Genomic DNA, 20,705 nt, shown 5'->3' on the forward strand with positions numbered 1-20,705 from the left:
TCTCTCTCTGTCCCAAAAATAAATAAAAAACGTTGAAAAAAAAAAAAATTTTAAATTCAGTTACACTAGCCCTAAAAATAGTTACCAGCAGCTGCCAGAGTTCCAAACCTTTGCTAATGTGTCCTCTATTGTATCCAGACACTAAATAGTTTCTAATTTGCACAGCCACATTTGGAGAGTGTAAAACTTTGTTCTTAACATACCTGTGATTATCCTGTTTTAAGCCAAATTAGGAGAAATTTAGAACCAATGAGTAAACGGATTAATTTCCTCTTAGAAGTGGCAGACTAAACACATTTTAATAGTTGTTATTGTCTGTGAAAAAGTCATACTTCTTTGCCATAATTATGAATGAAAAGGTTAAGATAAAAAAAATGGTTTCCATATCAACATAGAATTGGAAACCACATAAAACTAAAGTTTGCCAAAAACCTTAAACTTGATTTTTATTTCTTGGTTCAGATGCTTGGGGCTACACAGTCGAGAGTGCACTTTCAAAGGCTAATGATAATGTTGAAAACTGAGTTTTTTGTTTTGTAAATGTTTATTTTTGAGCATGAGTGGTGGAGGGGCAGAGAGGGAGACAGAGAATCCCAAGCAGGCTCCATGCTGTTAGCACAGAACCCAGCACAGGGCTTGAACTCATGAACTGCAAGATCATGACCTGAGCAAAAATCAAGAGTTGGACACTGAACCAACTGAGCCACCCAGGTGCCCCTATGCCTTTCAAGTTTAAGTCAGTACGTACTTACTGAAGTAAGCCAGTTTGTCAAAAAGAAATCCCACCCACTTTTTCTTGTGGTAAATTATTTTACCAAGAATTCTAAATCCAGGCTGCAACATAAAATTGCACAGGTTGTACACTGCACAGCTCTAGGAGGTTATTGTTCATTCTTTGCCATCAGATTTTTATTATTTTTAACAATTATTTTTTGGCAGAGAGTAATAAAGTGCCTTAAGGTAGTACTGCTTTTTTCTTAAAAGCATACTGTGCATAAAGGTGCCAACTGAGCCAGTAGAATTTCTGGTCTGAACATAGAATGATTGATGTAGCACTAGAACCATCTTGAAAACCAACCATCCATGCAATTACCCAAATCCAGAATGCAGACACATTTACGGGACAAAGGACCGAGTTTATTTAACAAATAAGATACACAATGGGGGCACAGTATTTTTAGATTAAAAGAGACAAGTTACCAACCAGGTGCAATGTTTGGATGCTGCTTGGATCCTAGTTTGAGTAAATATCTGTAAAAAATTATCTGTTTTGAGGCAACTGAGGAAACTGAATATGCCTTGGGTACTGGATGATATTAAGAAAATACTGTTCATTTTTTTAGATGTGATAATAGTACTGTGGTTTTTTTAATGTCCTTATCGTTTAGAGACACATACTAAAGTATGTGTTGCTAAAATGTTATGTCTCAATGTTTGCTTTAACATACTTAAGGGCTGGGTGGCTCAGATGGCTGAGCGTCCAACTCTTGATTTCAGCTCAGGTTATGATCCTAGGGTCATGGGATTGAGCCCTTCATCAGGCTCTGCACTGAGCGTGGAGCCTGCTTAGGATTCTCTCCTTCTGCCCCTCTATCCCACTCATGCTTTCTCTTTCTCTAAAAAAAAAAACAACAAAAAAGCAAAAACAAAATCTTAAGGAAAAAAGTAAAAGGTGGATCTAACAAAAATAGTATATTGAGAATTGCTGAAACTCAGTGATGGTAATATGTAGTCGTCTTTTAATCTTGTGCATGTTTGAAAACTTCTCTCATTAAAAAAAAAAAAAGGAATTACATATCTTACTGGGTCTAGTAGAAATCCAGTAGAAATCAGTGAACAATGTTCATTATATTACCTCTTCTTTCTGCAGGAATTGTTCCATTTTAGGAATTATAGAGGGCCCCCAAGTTCCGCTGAAGTCACAAGTTATTTCCTTTCCTATAGCTGGTTCCTGGGTTTTCTTCTACCACAGATAAACTTTGGCAATTTGTATCACAGCCATAACAACTGGAGGGGTGGGAGTAGTTCTTATGAATCCCATAGCGGTGTGCAAGTCAGCAGTTAATTTTTAGGAAGTCAGCAAAATGGTATGGTGGAAATACAAGATTTGGAACCAAAAGACTTGGTTTTATGACTAGATGTGTGACCTCGAGCTAACCACTTAACCTACCTCTGATAATACCTGCACTAAGTACCTCTAAGATAGGAGAAGAAAATCATGACTTTTCAAGTACAAATGACAAAATCATGACTTTTCAAGTACAGATTATTGTAGACCAGAACTAAGCAAGTCTAGGCTTTTGTTAACTATATTCAGGATGTCTTAACTTCTGAAGAAAAAGAAATGTGAAGTTGTTATGTGACAGTGTCTGCTTTAGGTCTTATTAGATGGTTATTCCTCTCAAGTACTCAGAATTGTTTTCTAACCATACAAAGCACATTTGTTTAGTACTCTGTTATGGGAAATGTTTGCATGTATATTGCTCCATTTGGCCTCTTAATCCATGACCTATTTTTTTTTTTTAATTTTTTTTTCAACATTTTTTATTTATTTTTGGGACAGAGAGAGACAGAGCATGAACGGGGGAGGGGCAGAGAGAGAGGGAGACACAGAATCGGAAACAGGCTCCAGGCTCCGAGCCATCAGCCCAGAGCCTGACGCGGGGCTCGAACTCACGGACCGCGAGATCGTGACCTGGCTGAAGTCGGACGCTTAACCGACTGCGCCACCCAGGCGCCCCCCATGACCTATTTTTATGAATTTTTTTTAAAGATGTTTTTCTCCATCCAATAGTATTATGTCAGCAAACTTTCACAGGCTGGTCATCTTGTGTGACTCATTTTAGTAATTAAACACACGTTTAACTGGTTCCATGTTGGCCACAATCAGGAAGAAACTTTCACAAAGTTAGGTTACAGTTTCTGCCCTCCAGGGGTAAAAAAGGTATGCTGTGGTCCAGAGATTCTCAACCTTTGTCTGCTTTATATTGCCATAGACTTTACATGTGCAATTCACTGCCATCAGTAACTTCTCTTATATGTCTGTTTCTCTGTCCTGGCATGTCGTGGGTTGAGTAGGCATTTGGTAGCACTGCTTCTGGTCAGTCATCAGTACTTTTAGTGTTGTTCTTCTGTAAAACAGGAGGCTCCTTTGCTGCCATTTATCTTTTGGTTCACTGCTTAACAGCAAACATTTGAGAGTTTTGTGTGCTAGGCACAGATCTGTGGGCTTTATATCAGATTATCTTCTCCTTAGTTCTTGCCTCTTCCTAGTGAGCTGTTTCAGATGACATCCATGCTTTTATGTCCTACCCAGACCTTTCTTCTAAGCTCCAGGCCAGTCCCGTGTCTCCAGTTAGCTAATAGACATCTCTGCCTAGATAACCTATACAATCTTCACACTTAATTATGTCCCAAACTGTTTTCCCTTCTGCATTAGTCAGCATATATTTGACCAGCTACTGTGTTTGGTGTTGGGAGATCAGAACCCCCTGTCCATACTGATATACAGCAAGAAAACCTCCATGGTTTATTCTGAGAATCATTTATATGTAAGAATAAAGTCAAACTTCTACTTTAAGCCTAAGGGTCTTATGGTCTGAGCCTGGCTTTTACCCCTCACCTCATCCCATTCTCTTTGCATCTTACATTCTAGCCACATGGGCTACTTCCTGTGCCACCCATACGTCCCTGCTTTGTTTACCTCTAAGTCCCTATTCTTCCTTTAACCTCTGCTTTAATATAATTCATGGTGTCAAGCAGGCACTTATTCTATGTTTGCCATGTAAATGTCCATGTACGTCTGTTATTATAATGGACATTTTAAAAAACTTACGGATCAGAAATGTGATTCCCATTTTCAAAGAATTTCTAATGTAGGGCAAATGTAATTTATATATATTTCCATGGAAAGTAAGATTTCCCATCACAATACAACATTTCTTATATTACAATAAAATGTGTGATCCAGTGAGAAAGTCTAGATACTCTACCTTTGCAGAGAGAGTGCATTCTGACACACTGTGGTCTAAATAAGCTGCACATGTTGTTCAGGCTATAATTAATCTTTAGTAACAGTTGCACATTATTTCAGGATAAAATATAATCACAAAACACTAACCATCTCTTTATTATTTAGAATTAACTTACCCATTCTTGGTTTATTAAAAAAAATTTTTTTTAAACATTTGTTTATTTTTGAGACAGAGACAGAGCATGAACGGGGGAGGGTCAGAGAGAGAGGGAGACACAGAATCCGAAGCAGGCTCCAGGCTCTGAGCTGTCAGCACAGAGCCCAACGCGGGGCTTGAACTCACAGACTGTGAGATCATGACCTGAGCAGAAGTCGGACGCTTAACTGACTGAGCCACCCAGGGGCCCCATTCTTGATTTAAAAAAGAAATTGCCAGCCTGTTAATTTGCTTCCATTCCCTCTCCTGCTCCTGTTGTATCCTAATGCCAAATAAAACACTTAAAAGTTAAGCAAACAGCCATCATTTAAAATTACATACATCATCTTTGATTTACCCCCTCTCTTTTATTACCTACGCCTAGTCCCCAGATTCAATGAGTTGTTCTTTCAAAATGATTATTGGATCAGAGCATCTCTATCCATTCTTGTTACCACTGTATCATGCAAGCCCTTCATCAGTTTGTTAATTGAACCTTGGGAGTGACAATCTAGTCAGTCTTACTGTCTTTAGGCTCACTGAGCTCTGTATCCCAGGCCTGGGTCCCTTCAGCACACTGATCAACAGTTGTTAAGATGCTGTTTCATACATCAATCATTCCTCTGCTTGAAAGCTTTCAATTGATCTCTATGGCCTAAGAAGTCATTTCAGAGTCCTGTTAGTATTCACAGCTTTTCATAATTTGTCTCCACCACACTCATCCAACCTTATTTTCCACTGCTCTTTATCTCTAACCTTGCATAACTGATTCTGCTATGTTTATTTCTTCTTTGCAAACGCTTTTCAACCGTTATTCTCCCATTAGTATCTTCCTCCTTAGTTTTTCTAAATCCAGATTATCTTGAAGGCCTGACCCTAGTCCCTCTCTAAGAACCCTTCTCCTGTATCTCCTAGTACAGTGAGCTCTTCCTTCTTGTATATCATCTGATGATCAGTAGCCACAAGATCAGATATTGCCACTGTGCAAAACATTATAATCTTTACAGTACTTTTGTTGTCTTTAGAGCTGGCTGGCATATTCAACATTGGACCTGGATAGTAAAATCTGAGGCCAGCTTTACTCCATCAGTCAGGATCTACAGAATTTATGTACATTATATAAAAATATTTAGCCTTTTGCACTTAGATTTATGTGATCAGGTCTTCTGATGAGCAATTGGAGGCAGAAATCAGGATTTCCTGGGAATAACTTGGGTAGTTATTCATATATTCCTTCAATAAATATTTACTGAGTACTTTTACTCTGTGCCAGGCACTCTTCTAGGTGCTAGGGAAGCTGCAATAAATAAAAAAGAAAAAAAAAATCCAGCCTTTGTGGAGCTTAGTGGGGGCAAATGAACAAATAAAAAATAAAGTCATATAGCAGTAAGTGCAATAAAGAAAAACAAATGAGTGATGGGAGAGGAGATGGGATACTATTTTAGAAAAGACAGGGAAGACTTCTCTGAGGACACTTTGAACAGAGAATAAACAGGGGTGAAGGGAAAGGGAGAACACTGCAGCCAGAGGAAGAGAACTACATAGGTCTTGAGACAACAGTGTGACATATTCAGGGAACAGTAAAGAGCTTGTGGCCAGTATGGTACTGGGGTGGAGAGAGAGTGATTAGAGAGGAAATCAGAGATAGACGGGGAGCTAGATCGTGCCAGGACAAGGACTTGTGATTGTATCATGTGATGCTGTAACTTGGGTGGGCTTTGAGCATTAGAATGACCTGCTCAAAGTACTGTGGCAAAGGATCCTTTATGCTGGTGAATGGAGAACAGACTAGGGATTGCTAGTGAAGCAGGGAGAGTTCATATGGGATGTACCAGGTGAGAGGCAGATGCTGCCCATTTAACCAGCCATCACGAAATGAACAAAGGCTTTGTGGTATTTGTTATTTAACATGTATTTATTGGGAGCCCAGTCTGTAATAAGCACTATATGAACACTGGGGATATAATGGTGAGTAAAAGACAGTCCATCTCTTCACAAAGCTAAGAATCTATAACTAATGCTAGTTAATATTCTGTGTTGAACTGTTTCAGGGGAAAACTGTTCTGAATTTACTCTTAAAAACCAAATCAGAAAAGAAAATATTTCTCTGTTCCTCTAACGGAGTACTTACTTACATAATGGCCACAAAGCAGTAAAATAATGAGGTTCCAAGTTGGGTAGGAGTTACTGTCATGCCTATGGCTTCTGAGAAATCAGTGCATTCTTGAGTTACCTGAAGGTGAACTATTTTATTATTTCATGTCCAGGAATAGAGATCTCAAGGTCTGCATTGTAGCTTTGAGGTGGACTGAAGGGGATTGAGAGCCTGTAGGTTGGTTTGTATCATAGTACTCTTGATCTTTATCATTGGCCCGTAGCTCTGATTACTAGAACTACACCTTCAGTCCATTAACCTCTAACTGAAGAAGTCAGTGTACTTTATACCAAGTGAGTTAACTGGAATTAAACTAACTTGGGATGGGCATTGCACCCAATAAAAATCTGGTAATTTTATATTTTAGATCTTGCGAGCATGTATCACACCTATTATATAAAAGCAAGCAAATCATGTACTCTGCATCATTTAGTTCTCGGAACAACCAACTAAGGAAAGTACTGTCATGACCATTTATAAGGAAAATGAGACTCAGACAGATTACTTATAATACCTGAGTGTGCAAAGCCAGGTAAACATTATATATCAGGGCTGCAATGCAAATTCTTGACTCCTGACACTGTACTTGTAAAGACTACCTACCCTATCTTTACTCTCCAGTTACTACCATTTCAAAATGTCTCCTGACTTTAATCCTTCCCATTCCTCTTTTCTTATCCTCTCCCCACCCCCAGCTGCACTTAACTCCTTCCTAATTTACTATGTCAAAGAGAAAGAATTTTTTTTTTTTTGAGGTGTAACTAATTTCCCAAAGTTTCAGGTCTACCAGCAGTATATGAGAATACTCACTTTATCATATTCTACAATAACCAGGTAAATTACCTATTTATATTTCTGTTCTTATAACTGTATGCACTTTTTAGAAGGACATTTAATGTATGATTTTTTTAAGTCACTTTTGCTGCACTGAGGGTTGTAATTAAATATTAGACCAATCTAGTTGATAGGCAAAAGTATCTAGAGGTGGGGTGCCTGGGTGGCTCAGTCGGTTAAGCGTCCAATTTCAGCTCAGGTCATGATCTCACGGTCTGTGGGTTCGAGCCCTGCATCAGGCTCTGTGCTGACAGCCTGGAGCCTGCTTAAGATTCTGTATCCCTCTCTTTCTGAACCTCCCCCATTCATGCTCTGTCCCTCTCCATCTCTCAAAAATGAAAAAACGTTAAAAAAAAAAAAAAAGTATCTAGAAGTAATTCTGCTATATGTAAAAGTAATGTAGGCCCAGTGCATCCTCCAGTTTAACTCCAAGGGTGCCTGAAGCTGCTCAAGTTTTTTGTTTAATTTCTTTTATATGAGGGAAAAGAAAAATAACTACTGGATTAGAACACGCAACTACTTAGGGATATACATAATTTGAGTTTGTTGATGTTGGCTCTGGAAGGGTGTTGCAAATCTTGATCTTCTAGGGGCCTGAAAAGGAGTAATGAAAAAAGAATAACAATACCTTTACTACTTAATGTAAATACTTGAGGTCTGGCACAATATTTATCATTATCAAGTCCCTTTAATTTTGCCTTTTAACTTCAAGATAATGACAAATCTTTTAATATACTTGCTCCTGTATCCAGAAAGATCTTGGGTATAACTCCAGTTTACCTGCATAATGCAATCAAGTTAAAACCAAGTAAGATAGGGAAGACAGGGAAACTTAGGTTTAAAAAGAAAATCACTCGGGGGCACCTGAGTAGCTCAGTCAGTTTTATCTCAAGGTTTGTGAGCTCAAACCCTGCACTGGGGAGCCTGCTTGGGATTCTCCCTCTCCCTCTGTCTCTCCCCCCTCCCTCAAAATAAACAAACATTTAAAAAAGAAAAAAAAAAAATCACTCTCAAAATGGAATTTGGCCAATGCTTAAATTTGGATTTTAAACTTGTTATATGGATTTATGGCCTCTAAGGCACTTTTTATTCTTATCCTTAATTAGTGAAGTAATTCATGAACACATTTCCAGAAACAAAGTTGCCAGTGTCCTGCTCTTTCCTTCAGTGGAGTCATTTGTTTTCTTACTGTGCACAATCACATTTCATCATCAGAACACATAAAGAATGTGTGTTCTTCAATTAAACTTTTAGAATATAGCTGCTCTGTTGTAGCATCCTAGAAAGGTTTGTAAAAATATGAAGCCATGGAGACAGAAATAAACTATCTTTGCTCCTTTTCCATATGGGCCAATATGAAGGAAAAAAGTGCTCTGGCTTATGAATTGGAAACATTTTTAATTCTAATAAAGTGACAGGTTAAGAGTATTTCTTAAACGCTTGCTCTTTTTACATTGTGAATCAAAGGGGATTATTTAAATGTGAAATTCTAAGCAGGTGTGCTAGAAGACAATACAGGCCTAATGGTTAAGACCATGGATGGACTTTAGTCTGACTTTAGACTTTAGCACAGACCTGTGCTGGCATTCTGGATCACCATTTATTGGCTGTGTGACCTTGTGCAAGTTTCTTAACCTCTCCGTATACTCCTTCATGTGTAAATGTGACTGACAGTACCTATATTTCATAAGGGAGGGGTGGGGCGGGAGAAGATTTAAATCAATATGGAAATCAGTATGTTAAATGCTTGTAACATAGTGCCTGGCACACAGCACTTGGTGGCAATTATTATAAAAACAAAACCTTAAATAAAAATCATAAATATTAGTGTTATAAAAATTCAGTGATTAAACATTTCCTTTATGATGAAAAAAAAAAAAAAAAAGATTGCCAAAATCATGAAGCAGCTTAAAAATATGTAACTTTGTAAATATTACACGTGAAGTTTCTTTCCGAAAGTAGCCCTAAGTTTGAGCTGGTTGTATTTTTGCTTTAAAATGTTTTGGTTACCACGATGGGGCGCCTGGGTGGTGCAGTCGGTTAAGCGTCCGACTTCAGCCAGGTCACGATCTCGCGGTCTGTGAGTTCGAGCCCCGCGTCGGGCTCTGGGCTGATGGCTCGGAGCCTGGAGCCTGTTTCCGATTCTGTGTCTCCCTCTCTCTCTGCCCCTCCCCCGTTCATGCTCTGTCTCTCTCTGTCCCAAAAGTAAATTAAAAAAAAAAAAAAAAAAGTTGAAAAAAAGAAAAAAAAAATAAAATGTTTTGGTTACCACGAGACTTGACATTTAAAGGAAAAAAAAAAAAAAAGGACTATTTGTCATGCATGTTTTAGCATATGCTAATGGTTTTGACACAGTACACATAGATGTTAGAAAGAAAAAAAAATCCCAATCGTTGCCATTTTCTCACAGTTGTAAATACAACTATAGATGACTGAAAACACATAGAACACTTCTATGGGTACTCACCACTCTAGTGAGTCACAGCACCAAACCATGCAAGTCTTGAGAATTCTTGTAGGCTTAGAATGTAGTAGAAATGCTAACTGTAGGGGAATTTATAATATTTTGGAAATATCTGCCAAACAAAACAAATTTGGCATTTGCCAGTTTTCCATAGGCATATTCTGGAATCCCACCCACAGAAACCACACTTGAGGCCGTGGCACGAGCGGTATCTGTGAGGTTAGTCAGTACTTTTATAGTTGACCATACTTTGGGGATGTGATCACCTTGCTTTCTCATTGACCTTCACTTGGCAGCTCTTTCAGAAGTGTTTGTGCTGATTAACACTTAAGTGATTTAAATATCAAGTTAGCCATTTCTAACACACATAATAGTGTTTTAGTTGTTTTCTTGCTTCTGAAGCAGCCAACTTCCTTTTGGCTCTTTACTACTCATTATTGCCCTCAAAAATAGCTCTTCAATTGAAATTGTGGTTTCCTGGCCCATTCGGTTAATGTATTTCTCCCAAGTCTATAACCAAAAGACTGGTTACTACACACCATGTTTCAGAGCAGATGAAAAATCCTTATGTTTTCACTTAATTCTTCTACTAAACATTTGAGGCAGTCTCCATGCGAGCTGTCTCCCCTGCAGTCAGTATGTGAAGGAGCCTGATCCCCAAGACATAAACCTTAAGTTACCAGACACTTGTGCCTTATAGCTTCATCAATGAGATCTTCCAAGATAGGTGTAAAAAGCAAAGGATATTATTTCAGGGACTGGAAAAAAGCAATACGGCATTTTAAAGCAGAATGTGTAAAAGTGGAGCAATACTCAGTTTTATAGTTTTTTGTTTCTTTAACCTATCAACTGAGACATGCTTAATTTTTATGACTACATTTAACTGCCTTTACTGTAACCTTAAAAATATTAGTTCCTTTGTCCAGGGCTTAAAAATAATCAGGAAGAATTCTCAAGCAAATCTGGGTTTAAAAATATTCTGTCCTGTTCTTTTGTTCAGAATTCTTGGGAACTGGTACGGAGGAGAAGAGAACAGAAGATAAAATTCAGTTTACTTGCTAGAAAGAGCGTTCATTTTTTTCTTTACTGGTAAAGTAGGGAATAAGTGGCAAGGTATTTTCTCTACCACAACAGTAATTTTTGCTTTGAAGCTCATGAACCCAATGGTACATTTTCCCTGGGCAAGTTATTTAAAATGTTGTTATTATCTCTCATGAAACCTCTCTGTGTTTAGCCCTAAATGTTCACTCTTGTATCGTTTACTTAGGGAAACATATTCTAGTTGACTTAAGCCTTGGTCTATTTTGTTATTAAACTGAACAATTAAGTTTTGCATCAATCTGTATGTGCTATAGCTAATCTCAAACTAGCTCATTTTTTAGTCATCTCTAGAAACGGGGATTCCTCTTTCTAGATCTAATGTTATGTCCAAGTGTTTCTGTCACAACATGGCTAAATGCAGGTCACCACTTAACTTTTGTGTTAGTTTGTTCACGAATGAAAGGCCAGTGTGGTTGAAGCATGTGTGAAGGGGTGGTAAGGCTGGTGTGAGAGGAGATGGGAGAGAGAGATGGGGAACCATCTAAATGAAACTGACATGATGTGTTAAAAAATAAAATAAATCACGCTGGCTGCGCCGGAGAAAAACCACAGGCGGCAGAACAGGAGGTAGACTAGAGGCTCTTCTAGTAATCCAAGCTATTGGCCCAGAGTAATTGTGGAAATGGAGAAGGGGACAGATTCAGGACATGTTTTACAGATAAAAATTTACAGGACTTAGTGACAGACTGAATATAGGCTCTAAGGAAAAGAGACATTCAGGGCACGCCAGGCCTGATCAGCAGTTCATGCCACTGCAATGGCTGCTTTAAGTCTATGCGATTCCTATTCTGATGGGTCATTGCCTTTGCTGTAGTTGATGATCCAAGGTTTTGGAGAGAAACAAGGAAGAACAGATTTACAGGAGAAAAAGCAAAGTTCTGTCTATTTATAGAACATTTCCAGACTGATGGGACTTTAAAAGAGCATTCATGCAATTTTTCTAAAACATTATTCAAGTAGTAATAATGCCAGAAACATTCTAGACAGAAAGGTTTCCATACTGTTTCAAATAATGAGACATGAATCTCATCCCTCCTATAACTTAACACCTACCCACTAACGAATTAGCAAAGTTGCTGTCATTTGACAAAACCTGGAGAGGCTTTCTATCGGGGTTTCTCAACTTCTGTGCTACTGGCATTTATATGGGATAAGCCTTTCTGTGAGGGGCTGTCCAGAGCATTGTGGGATGTTTAAGCAGCATCCCCGGCCTGCTAGATGCCAGCAGCACCATCTCCCTGTTGTGAAAACCATCAGTGTCTACAGATGTCACCAGATGTCCCTGGGGGGAAGAATCCTCTCCAGTTAAAAACCAGTGGTTTACACTAAGCAAAATTTTATAGCATGTGCAGACAGTAACAAAACAAACATTTATTACCACTTGTAAAACCCTTTTATGCTACTAGTACCGAGGACAAATTGGTTATTTTTTTAAAAACCTGCTAAAGTTACAAACCATACAAATAAATGCCTCAAATTTAACTTTAAGTTACAGATAAAGCCACTGAACAGTTATCTGCTGTTGGGCCATGGTCTTGAGTAGGAGTCCACTGACTGGATTTCTAGGTTGTCATGGTACATGATGCATTTCCTACCATTTTTAGTTTGACATTTTATTTTATTTTATTTTTAAAAAATTTTTTTTCAACGTTTTTTATTTATTTTTGGGACAGAGAGAGACAGAGCATGAATGGGGAAGGGGCAGAGAGAGAGGGAGACACACAGAACTGGAAACAGGCTCCAGGCTCCGAGCCATTAGCCCAGAGCCTGACGTGGGGCTCGAACTCACAGACCGCGAGATCGTGACCTGGCTGAAGTCGGACGCTTAACCGACTGCGCCACCCAGGCGCCCAGTTTCAGACATTTTAAAATGGGGCAAAACTGGATTCTGCTTTCATTCTTTTTATCAATACATAAATTTGTCCAATCTCTTACATTTCTCACCCATACTTCATATAATCTCATTTTGGCTGGCGAGGGGGTGGGGGAGCAACAGCTTTTATTATAAGGGTTCTTAATAGTCACCCTAGCTTATCAAATAAAACCAGTCTTTTATACTCACAGTTCAAGAACTGCTGAATATTTCATTAAATTACATAATTACCCTATGTCATACAACAGATTCAATGACCACTGCTCTGACCTCTTTAGGCACACAGCTCATCTGGTGTGACAGAAGCACACGGTGCTATTAGAGATCAGCCTCCTCCCAGTACACCAGGTCATGAGTAGTATTCCTATCCAGCCAGTTTTATCAGGGGGCGATTTGTACCCAACACTATGTAAAATATTCTTGTGTTAGTTCTTTTAATCCACAATCCTAAGACACAGGTGTGTTAATATTTTTGTTTTGAGAATACTGAAACATGGAGATGTATCTTGCACTAGGTTACAGAGCCAATAAATAAAATTTTTACGATGAAAACCCCCAGCATTCTCACGTGTGCTTTACCATTTCATCACAAGTCCAAGGCCGGGGGGGTTAGTTCTCTACAGAGCACTGGGCTCCAGTCTGGTGCACCTGACAAACGATACTGGTGCACCATCACAAACGATACTGTTGAGTCTTGACCCACCATCTTCTTATAAATCCATCTCCTGGAACAATTCAGAGGACTGATAGGAAAGCTAAGTGACTCTGAAGTATCAAGTCCATATATTTAGGGCTAACTCCAGTACTGCCTGTATTAATTTCCTATTGCTCTGGTAACAAAGTACCATAAACTTAGTGACTTAATCTCCCCCTCCATCTTCCAAAGCCAGTAACATAGCATCTCCCTGACCATTCATCCAGTCACATCCTCCTGACTGTGAACTTTTCTCCCTCCCTCTTGCACTTTTATGGACCTCTGTAATTACGCTGGGCCCACCTGGCTAATGCAGGATAACCTCCCTATCTTAAGAAAATGAGGCTTAGAGCCTTGGGGCACAGCTCTGGACCAGTCCATTCCTGTTCAGTTATATTAACTGTATCGTTTTCTGAAAAATGTGTGGCATTTTATAAGGAAACAAACTGTGAGGTGTTTCACTTCAGAATAAATACTAAATCATTGGTTCCATCTCCATAACACAGTGAATAACACAAATCACATCTTAAAAGTCATTTATAAGAGGTATTGGCTGAAAATGGCTATAGGAAGTTATTCCTTAGTTTATAATAGCAAGGAGATGGTCAATTAAATGTCAGTACAATTCTACAAAATCAGTAGGTTTGGCACAAATAATTCTTCCAATGATGGCCTTATAAATAAATTTAGTAGTATTAGAACTTAACCTCTGATATTTTTAACCCTGTAGTTTAGCTTCCGTAATAGATGTTTCCAATGATACTTTTCTAGATAGCAGAGTTTCCTTTAGATTTTAGGCCATGTGTTACACAACTTTTGCCCTTGTTGTCTTTATTTTTAAAAAAGAAGTATCTGAGGACTCACATATAATAAAGTACAAGTAGAATATCCTATTACTTTTTGCTGAAGATCCAACAGGAATTTATTAAATCTTCAGCAAAAAGTAATAGGATATTAGATACACGAAGAAAGAATATACATAAAATTGTTACTAAAAATCCAATGTTTAAAACTGTTGTAATGGTGTGAATTTCCCTGAGAGCAAAACCTGAGACAAGGAGTAAGATGCAGGGGATTTCTCAGGGAAATAACCTCAGGAAGCAAGAGTGAGGGAGTGGGGAAGAGTGAGGGAATGATAAATGAAGTGGGTCTTACTGAGCTAGTTACCTCTGTGGACGGCAGGGTCTCCATCCCCCAGAGTTCCTCTGAGGAGCCATGTGCTTCAGAATCGTCCCTCTGAAGAAGACTGAGGCCTTTATCCACCAGATTACCTCCTCTAATGGTAACTAGAACCGTTTGATGGGCACTAAAATTTAAAGTTTGATATGAGAAATCAGTGATGACTGAATTGCTTATTAAAACCATCCTCCATGTAAATGGATCAAATGTATAATTACAGATATAGTGGAGTCCTTTACTCTTTTAATAGTTTGATCTTTGAGTTTAATAGTTTTAATAGTTTGAGATGCATATAATCGGTCTCACCGAATTCCACAAAGTTTTAACACAGAAGCTTATATTTGTTATAAAATGCATTTGAGGGGCGCCTGGGTGGCGCAGTCGGTTAAGCGTCCGACTTCAGCCAGGTCACGATCTCGCGGTCCGTGAGTTCGAGCCCCGCGTCAGGCTCTGGCCTGATGGCCCGGAGCCTGGAGCCTGTTTCCGATTCTGTGTCTCCCTCTCTCTCTGCCCCTCCCCCGTTCATGCTCTGTCTCTCTCTGTCCCAAAAATAAATAAAAAAAAAACGTTGAAAAAAAAAAATTAAAAAAAAAAAAAATGCATTTGATACTTGATTCTGTGGTAACCAAGTTCAAAACACTGAACAAAAAACAATAAGTGTTATTAAAGCTTTCTTTTTAGGACTCCTCCTGAATGTACAATTTTAAATGACTAAAGGATGTTAAAGGGATTGATCGAACTATCATTCCCTTTATGGGTCATGTTCATCCAAACTATCCAGACAATGGCTTTATTTCTGATCTGCCTTCCAAGGTGAAGGCAGATGAATCTATCTTTTGTTCCCTGGGATTTTTAAGTTTGTACCTATTGTATACACTTAATGGAAAACACCGAATTGAAAACAGTCATGGGTCACTGCCACTACCGACTCAACTTCAAAAGCTGCTGTATGTAAGACTGCTAATTTCTTTAAAATCAAGTACACATGAATTCCAAAAAGAGCTATTAATAAACCTTCGTGATTTCTAAAGGTAGTAACTTCAAATAAGAAATCAAAAGGGCAGCAGTATTAATAAACACCATTTAGTGAATACCTGTGTGCCTGGCCTTTTGCTCACTCCCAAACCTGCAAGGTAGACAGAATCTCTTTACAGATAAAAGAACTGGATATCAAAGACTAACCTGCCAAGCATCACAAAGCTAGTAAATCTTGGAAAGGAGATTTGAAGCTTAGTGTCTCATTCCAAATGTTTTTCCACTGACATATTAAAAAAAAACACTTGAGTATGTTCTGTTTCCATTTTTACTTTAAAAATTACCCAGACTTTAAGAAATCTAAAGAGTAAAATTTTGTTATCTTTGTATATTTCAAAACTCGATTTGAATAGTCCTGTGAAACACTATTACAATGATGATTCTTTTAAAAATAATCTTTTGCAAAGTTAAGGTAAACAAACTTGACATCCATTTTTAATTTCTTATTTTAGGTAAAAGGTTAATTATTTAAATTAAAACTTCAGGTTCCTGAACTTAAAGCAGCTCCCTGATCTGACAGGAAACAAGACAAAGGTATCATTTACAGATCAAAAGGTCAATCAAAAGACATTTAAAATAACCGAGGAAGACCTCACTTTAAGAATTTGAAAGTTCTCTACCTCTTTTCATTAATTTTATTTACTACTGTCTGTCATAGGAGATGAATATGATGTATGTGCCATTTGTTTGGATGAATACGAAGATGGCGACAAGCTCCGAATCCTTCCTTGTTCCCATGGTATGAATAATTACATACTGCTTTGAATTTACACGTAATTTGTATTTAGGCTCAGTATTAGAGGAGGAGACAAAAGAGTTATTGGTACACTATAGGCCAGGTCTTTTAGTAATTAGTGGTGTCATTAAAGGATGGAGGTAGATTTATAAAGATTGACAAACTTTTCTTCTCTTGTCCATACATGATACTTAATAGATCAGAAGAACGTGAATAAACATGGCAAGAAATTAAAAATGTAATGTTCTCAACCACAATATACTATCTAAAAGATGTGTATTTTGCTTTAACAGCTTATCACTGCAAGTGTGTAGACCCCTGGCTAACTAAAACCAAAAAAACCTGTCCAGTCTGCAAGCAAAAAGTTGTTCCTTCTCAAGGCGACTCAGACTCTGACACAGACAGTAGTCAAGAAGAAAATGAAGTGTCAGAACGTACCCCTTTACTTAGACCTTTGGCATCTGTCAGCACCCAGTCATTTGGGGCCTTGTCGGAATCCCGCTCACATCAGAACATGACAGAATCTTCAGACTATGAAGAGGATGACAACGAAGATACCGACAGCAGTGATGCAGAAAACGAAATTAATGCACATAGTGTTGTAGTCCAGCTGCAGCCTAATGGTGAACGAGATTACAACATAGCAAATACTGTTTGACCTTCAGAGGGTGATTGGGTTATTTCCTAATAAATGTTTATTTAGGTATAAAATTTTTTTGCTCCCTTCAGAGATTCCTGTAGAAATAACTTATTTTTTAGTATTCTATCAGATTACTGAAGGTTTTTTTGATCTGGTATTTATCTGCAGGAGTATACTTCATTTCACTGATAACTAGTAATAGACTGGTGCCGTAACTCAAGCATCAAATCACCTCTTCGTTTGGAATGAACTATAGCCAAAACATTTAAAAAAAAAAAAATTCCTCCGTATAGCTTGCGGTTAAGACCTAGATCACAGTATGCAAATGTTTCGTGTTTTACACACAAGGTCAATGCTGTGGCCACCTAGCATGAGCTAATAAGCAACTTCCATTTGCATAAAGTTTACCTAGAGTTGTTGAGTTGGAATATATTTGTTTTTGTATTTTCCCAAATTACCATCACTCATAGGGGTAACAATTTAGTATTTTTCCTTCTGTCAGCGCCACAAAGAAACTCAGTGCTTTTTTCTTTCTATTCCCAAGTAGTCTTATCCTGACAGGAATGGTCTGTACTAGTGCAGATTTCATAGGTTTGTTTTTTCCCCCCCGCCAAGGTTTTAAATACTATAGTGTTATGTATGAATTTGATTCATCAGTTAAAGTAACATGTCTCTGGACTTGACTTACTGAATTTCAGTATCCTTAAGGGTTTGTGTTATGATCAAAAAAGAAAATGCTGTATAAAAATACCAAACTTCAGCAACTGTTAATACTCTGTTAATACAGATCATACCTCTTAACAAAAAGCATCTTATGCTAATTAGCCCTGCTAAACTATGTACAGAGGAAATTGTTCAAGTATTGGATTTGAAAATAATTGCTTATGTTTAACAGAACTAATGATGTATTTAAATAATGTATTATGAAAAGCTAAATTATATTATACATCACTGTAACTATGTAGAAAATATAGACTTATGTATAATCAAAATGCTAAGAATTTTTATATGGCCTTGTATGAAGGGAGTTTGAATGTTAATAAACACGTTTTCCACTTTAAGAAATGGCAAATATTTGTTCTACTGTAATATTACCCACATTACCCTTATTTATATGCACAGTGCTACAAAGGCATAATAATTAAGGTAATTTAGGTCAGATAAAACCACCACCTTAGAATTCTATACAAGGTAACTGCTCACAACCAATTGGGGACCCCCTCCACCAAAAGTTAAAACTGCCGCCAAAATTCATTCCAATAATAGTGTACATTATGGTACATTATTGTAATTATGGTACATCCTTACAGTAGACTTCTATACAGCCTTGAAATAATAAATGTCTGGATCAAGCTATATTGACATGAAAAATTTTTAGTCAACAAAACGTATCAGAAAATACGAAGGATACAATGTATAAGAGTCTAATGTGAAAAAAAAATTAAGTTTAAGAGAAATGTAACACAACTGGGGAAATTTTACTTTCTGAACTTCTTTTTGAAAAAATAATTTAAAAAATAGTTATTTCCACATAGGAAAATAAAAGGCTGAATTCAGTATCCACCGACACCAGGTCATCTCACCCCCAACCTTTTACAGACAGGCCTGAGAAAGAGATCGCCGGTTTATTATAGTAGTGAAGCAGAGCTTTGGAATTTGATGTACTTGCACACTCCTGACCTTTCCAAACCTGTTTGGTCATTTGTACAATTTGATTGAACCTAAGGCAGGGTATGAAGACAGAACACTGCACTCAGTATTTGCCACATGAATACAAAATAGATTTTATAATTTTTAAGGTAAATAATAAAAATATACCTAAAACCATTTTTTAAAAGGGAAAGTTAAAAGTGACTATAACATGTACTATTAAATGTTGTATCCCTTCAGTCCTTAAACTACAGATCCAAGACTTGGTTCCTTTAAACTTAAGTCTTGGGGAGTTTTTCTGAGGAAAAATTGCCCTCCTTTTTAAAATCTCCAACTGTTACTTTTAGTGGTCAAAAAAAAAAAAAAATTATGAAGTGTCAATTAACAACTGTCTAGGATTGTTACTAGTTTTCTTAATATTCATTGAGATTTCTCATAATTTCTTCTTGGTGGAACTATACAGCTTTTTAAATAAGACATTAAATAAAATTAAATCTAATTTCTATTAAAAAATACTTCCCTAATTTAAAACTTTTCTGATTATATGAAAGTATAGTTACATGGAAACTTACCCCAGAGATGAATTTATCTTGATATTTTGCCTTCAGAAATACCTATGTAAAATACATGTATACATTATACACTGTATGTGTTTACACTGTATGCAACATGTTTATTACCTCATTATTGAACATTTATCGGTGAGCATTTTCTCATGTTATTCAATGACTGTTTTATTCTCTGGACATAGAATAATTTATTCAACCCATCACTCTGAAAGTTAAATCTTGCAGTTTTCCAAGTTTAGTTATTTTAAGTAACTTGGTGTGATGGGCATTCTGGTATACAAATTTGTATAGCCCCATTTTCTTAGGCTAAGTTCCTAGAAGTATAAAGATACATGTATACATCTTCATAAGTGTTTTTTGTGGGTAGGGGCCAATGGCTAGTTTCATCATTTACTATTTTAGCAATACAGTTGCCCTCTCTCATTTTCTACTCCCCTACCAACACCAACACACACATCCCTTCAACCTACTTATAGGTTCATTAAGGGTTTCACAGTTTTGGTCACTGTGTGTTATTACTTTTATAGTATATTATTACTGTAAAATATCAAATCATCACAACCCAACCACCCAATTTTCTTTTGACCCATCTTTTGTTCATAACTGGGATCTTAACAGGTGAAGAAATTGAAGTTTTTGATTTTCAATTTCAAGACATGCCCAACTACCAAAGTAGCCCCAAACTCCTTATCTTCCATACTTTTATTTCCCTGTATATACTAATTCAGAACTAATTCCCGACAACACTGTCAAAAGAATTTTTAATTATGAACAGTGTATTTTAAGTAACGCAGAAATTCCCATTACCTAACCCATTTCTCAAAGGGTAGCACACAGGCCACTTAAAATCAATCAGACTGACCTGGCAATTATTTCTAAAGGGACTTCCAGAGCCCACAATCTGCATTACAACCAGCTCCCCAGTTTTCCTTAGACCGCGCCCCCCCCAACTTTTGAGCATTCCTGCTCTGAGCTTGACAGTTCATAACCAGTATTAAACATCTGCTAAACTTGAATACATCCCAGGGACCTTATGACCTATAAAATTAAACATGACCATTACGTAGTCATAGTTAACAGGTCACTCCAAAGCCAGACACTGCAGGAATATCCCAATTATCTTACATGCTGCCTAAGGAAGGTCTTGTCTTATGGGAATCCCAGCTGCTTGACTTCAGCAATGCCAATAGAGCTTTCAAAGCTAAATAAGTCACATGACAGTTCAACACAGAAGAATCCACAATGCAGAAACCCTTCTTGGCACTGGGCTCCTTATTGCTCACTAGATTTCACATCTAGAGACCAGCAACAAGAAAAAAATATTTAATTTCTAGTAGGCAAGTCAATTTTCTTCTCACAAACCCAAAGATGGCTAAAAGCCTTTAAAAACAAAACAAAACAAAAAAACAGATCAAAGCCCATTAAAAAGAAATTCCCAGGCACTCATTTTATCTATAATAAATACTACAGGATATGGAATGCTTAGGCCATAAGCTCAATTTTAAGACTTTATGCTTGTAACAGAGCCTGGCCTATTCTGTATATTCCAATGTGTCAAAAATCAACTGTAACAATAAGACAACAATTTACATAAACAACAGGAGTC

At 37.4% G+C, this 20,705-nt stretch overlaps 1 protein-coding gene and 2 long non-coding RNA genes across 7 annotated transcripts in view; 1 reads left to right on the plus strand and 2 right to left on the minus strand.

Moving 5' to 3' along the window:
- The window catches only part of RNF13 (ring finger protein 13), a 159,236-nt gene extending 141,284 nt beyond the window's left edge, over window positions 1–17,952 (plus strand). For all 5 annotated transcript variants that reach the window (XM_058730196.1, XM_058730195.1, XM_058730198.1 and 2 more), the window contains 2 exons: window positions 16,163–16,243; window positions 16,534–17,952. In XM_058730196.1, the coding sequence (XP_058586179.1) occupies window positions 16,163–16,243; window positions 16,534–16,898 (446 nt within the window). In that variant the 3' untranslated portion in view covers window positions 16,899–17,952. The remainder of the gene's footprint in view (window positions 1–16,162; window positions 16,244–16,533) is intronic.
- LOC131512009 (uncharacterized) lies at window positions 1,116–10,735 on the minus strand. The gene is made up of 3 exons (XR_009261869.1): window positions 9,441–10,735; window positions 2,749–9,181; window positions 1,116–2,509 (listed from the first exon to the last, which is right to left on the minus strand). It is a non-coding gene; the product is annotated as an uncharacterized LOC131512009 (long non-coding RNA).
- On the minus strand, window positions 17,825–20,213 carry LOC131512010 (uncharacterized). The gene is made up of 2 exons (XR_009261870.1): window positions 19,103–20,213; window positions 17,825–18,601 (listed from the first exon to the last, which is right to left on the minus strand). It is a non-coding gene; the product is annotated as an uncharacterized LOC131512010 (long non-coding RNA).
- Window positions 20,214–20,705: the final 492 nt, after the last annotated feature.

Source organism: Neofelis nebulosa, chromosome 5, assembly GCF_028018385.1.
Source record: "Neofelis nebulosa isolate mNeoNeb1 chromosome 5, mNeoNeb1.pri, whole genome shotgun sequence".
Taxonomy (NCBI): domain Eukaryota; kingdom Metazoa; phylum Chordata; class Mammalia; order Carnivora; family Felidae; genus Neofelis; species Neofelis nebulosa.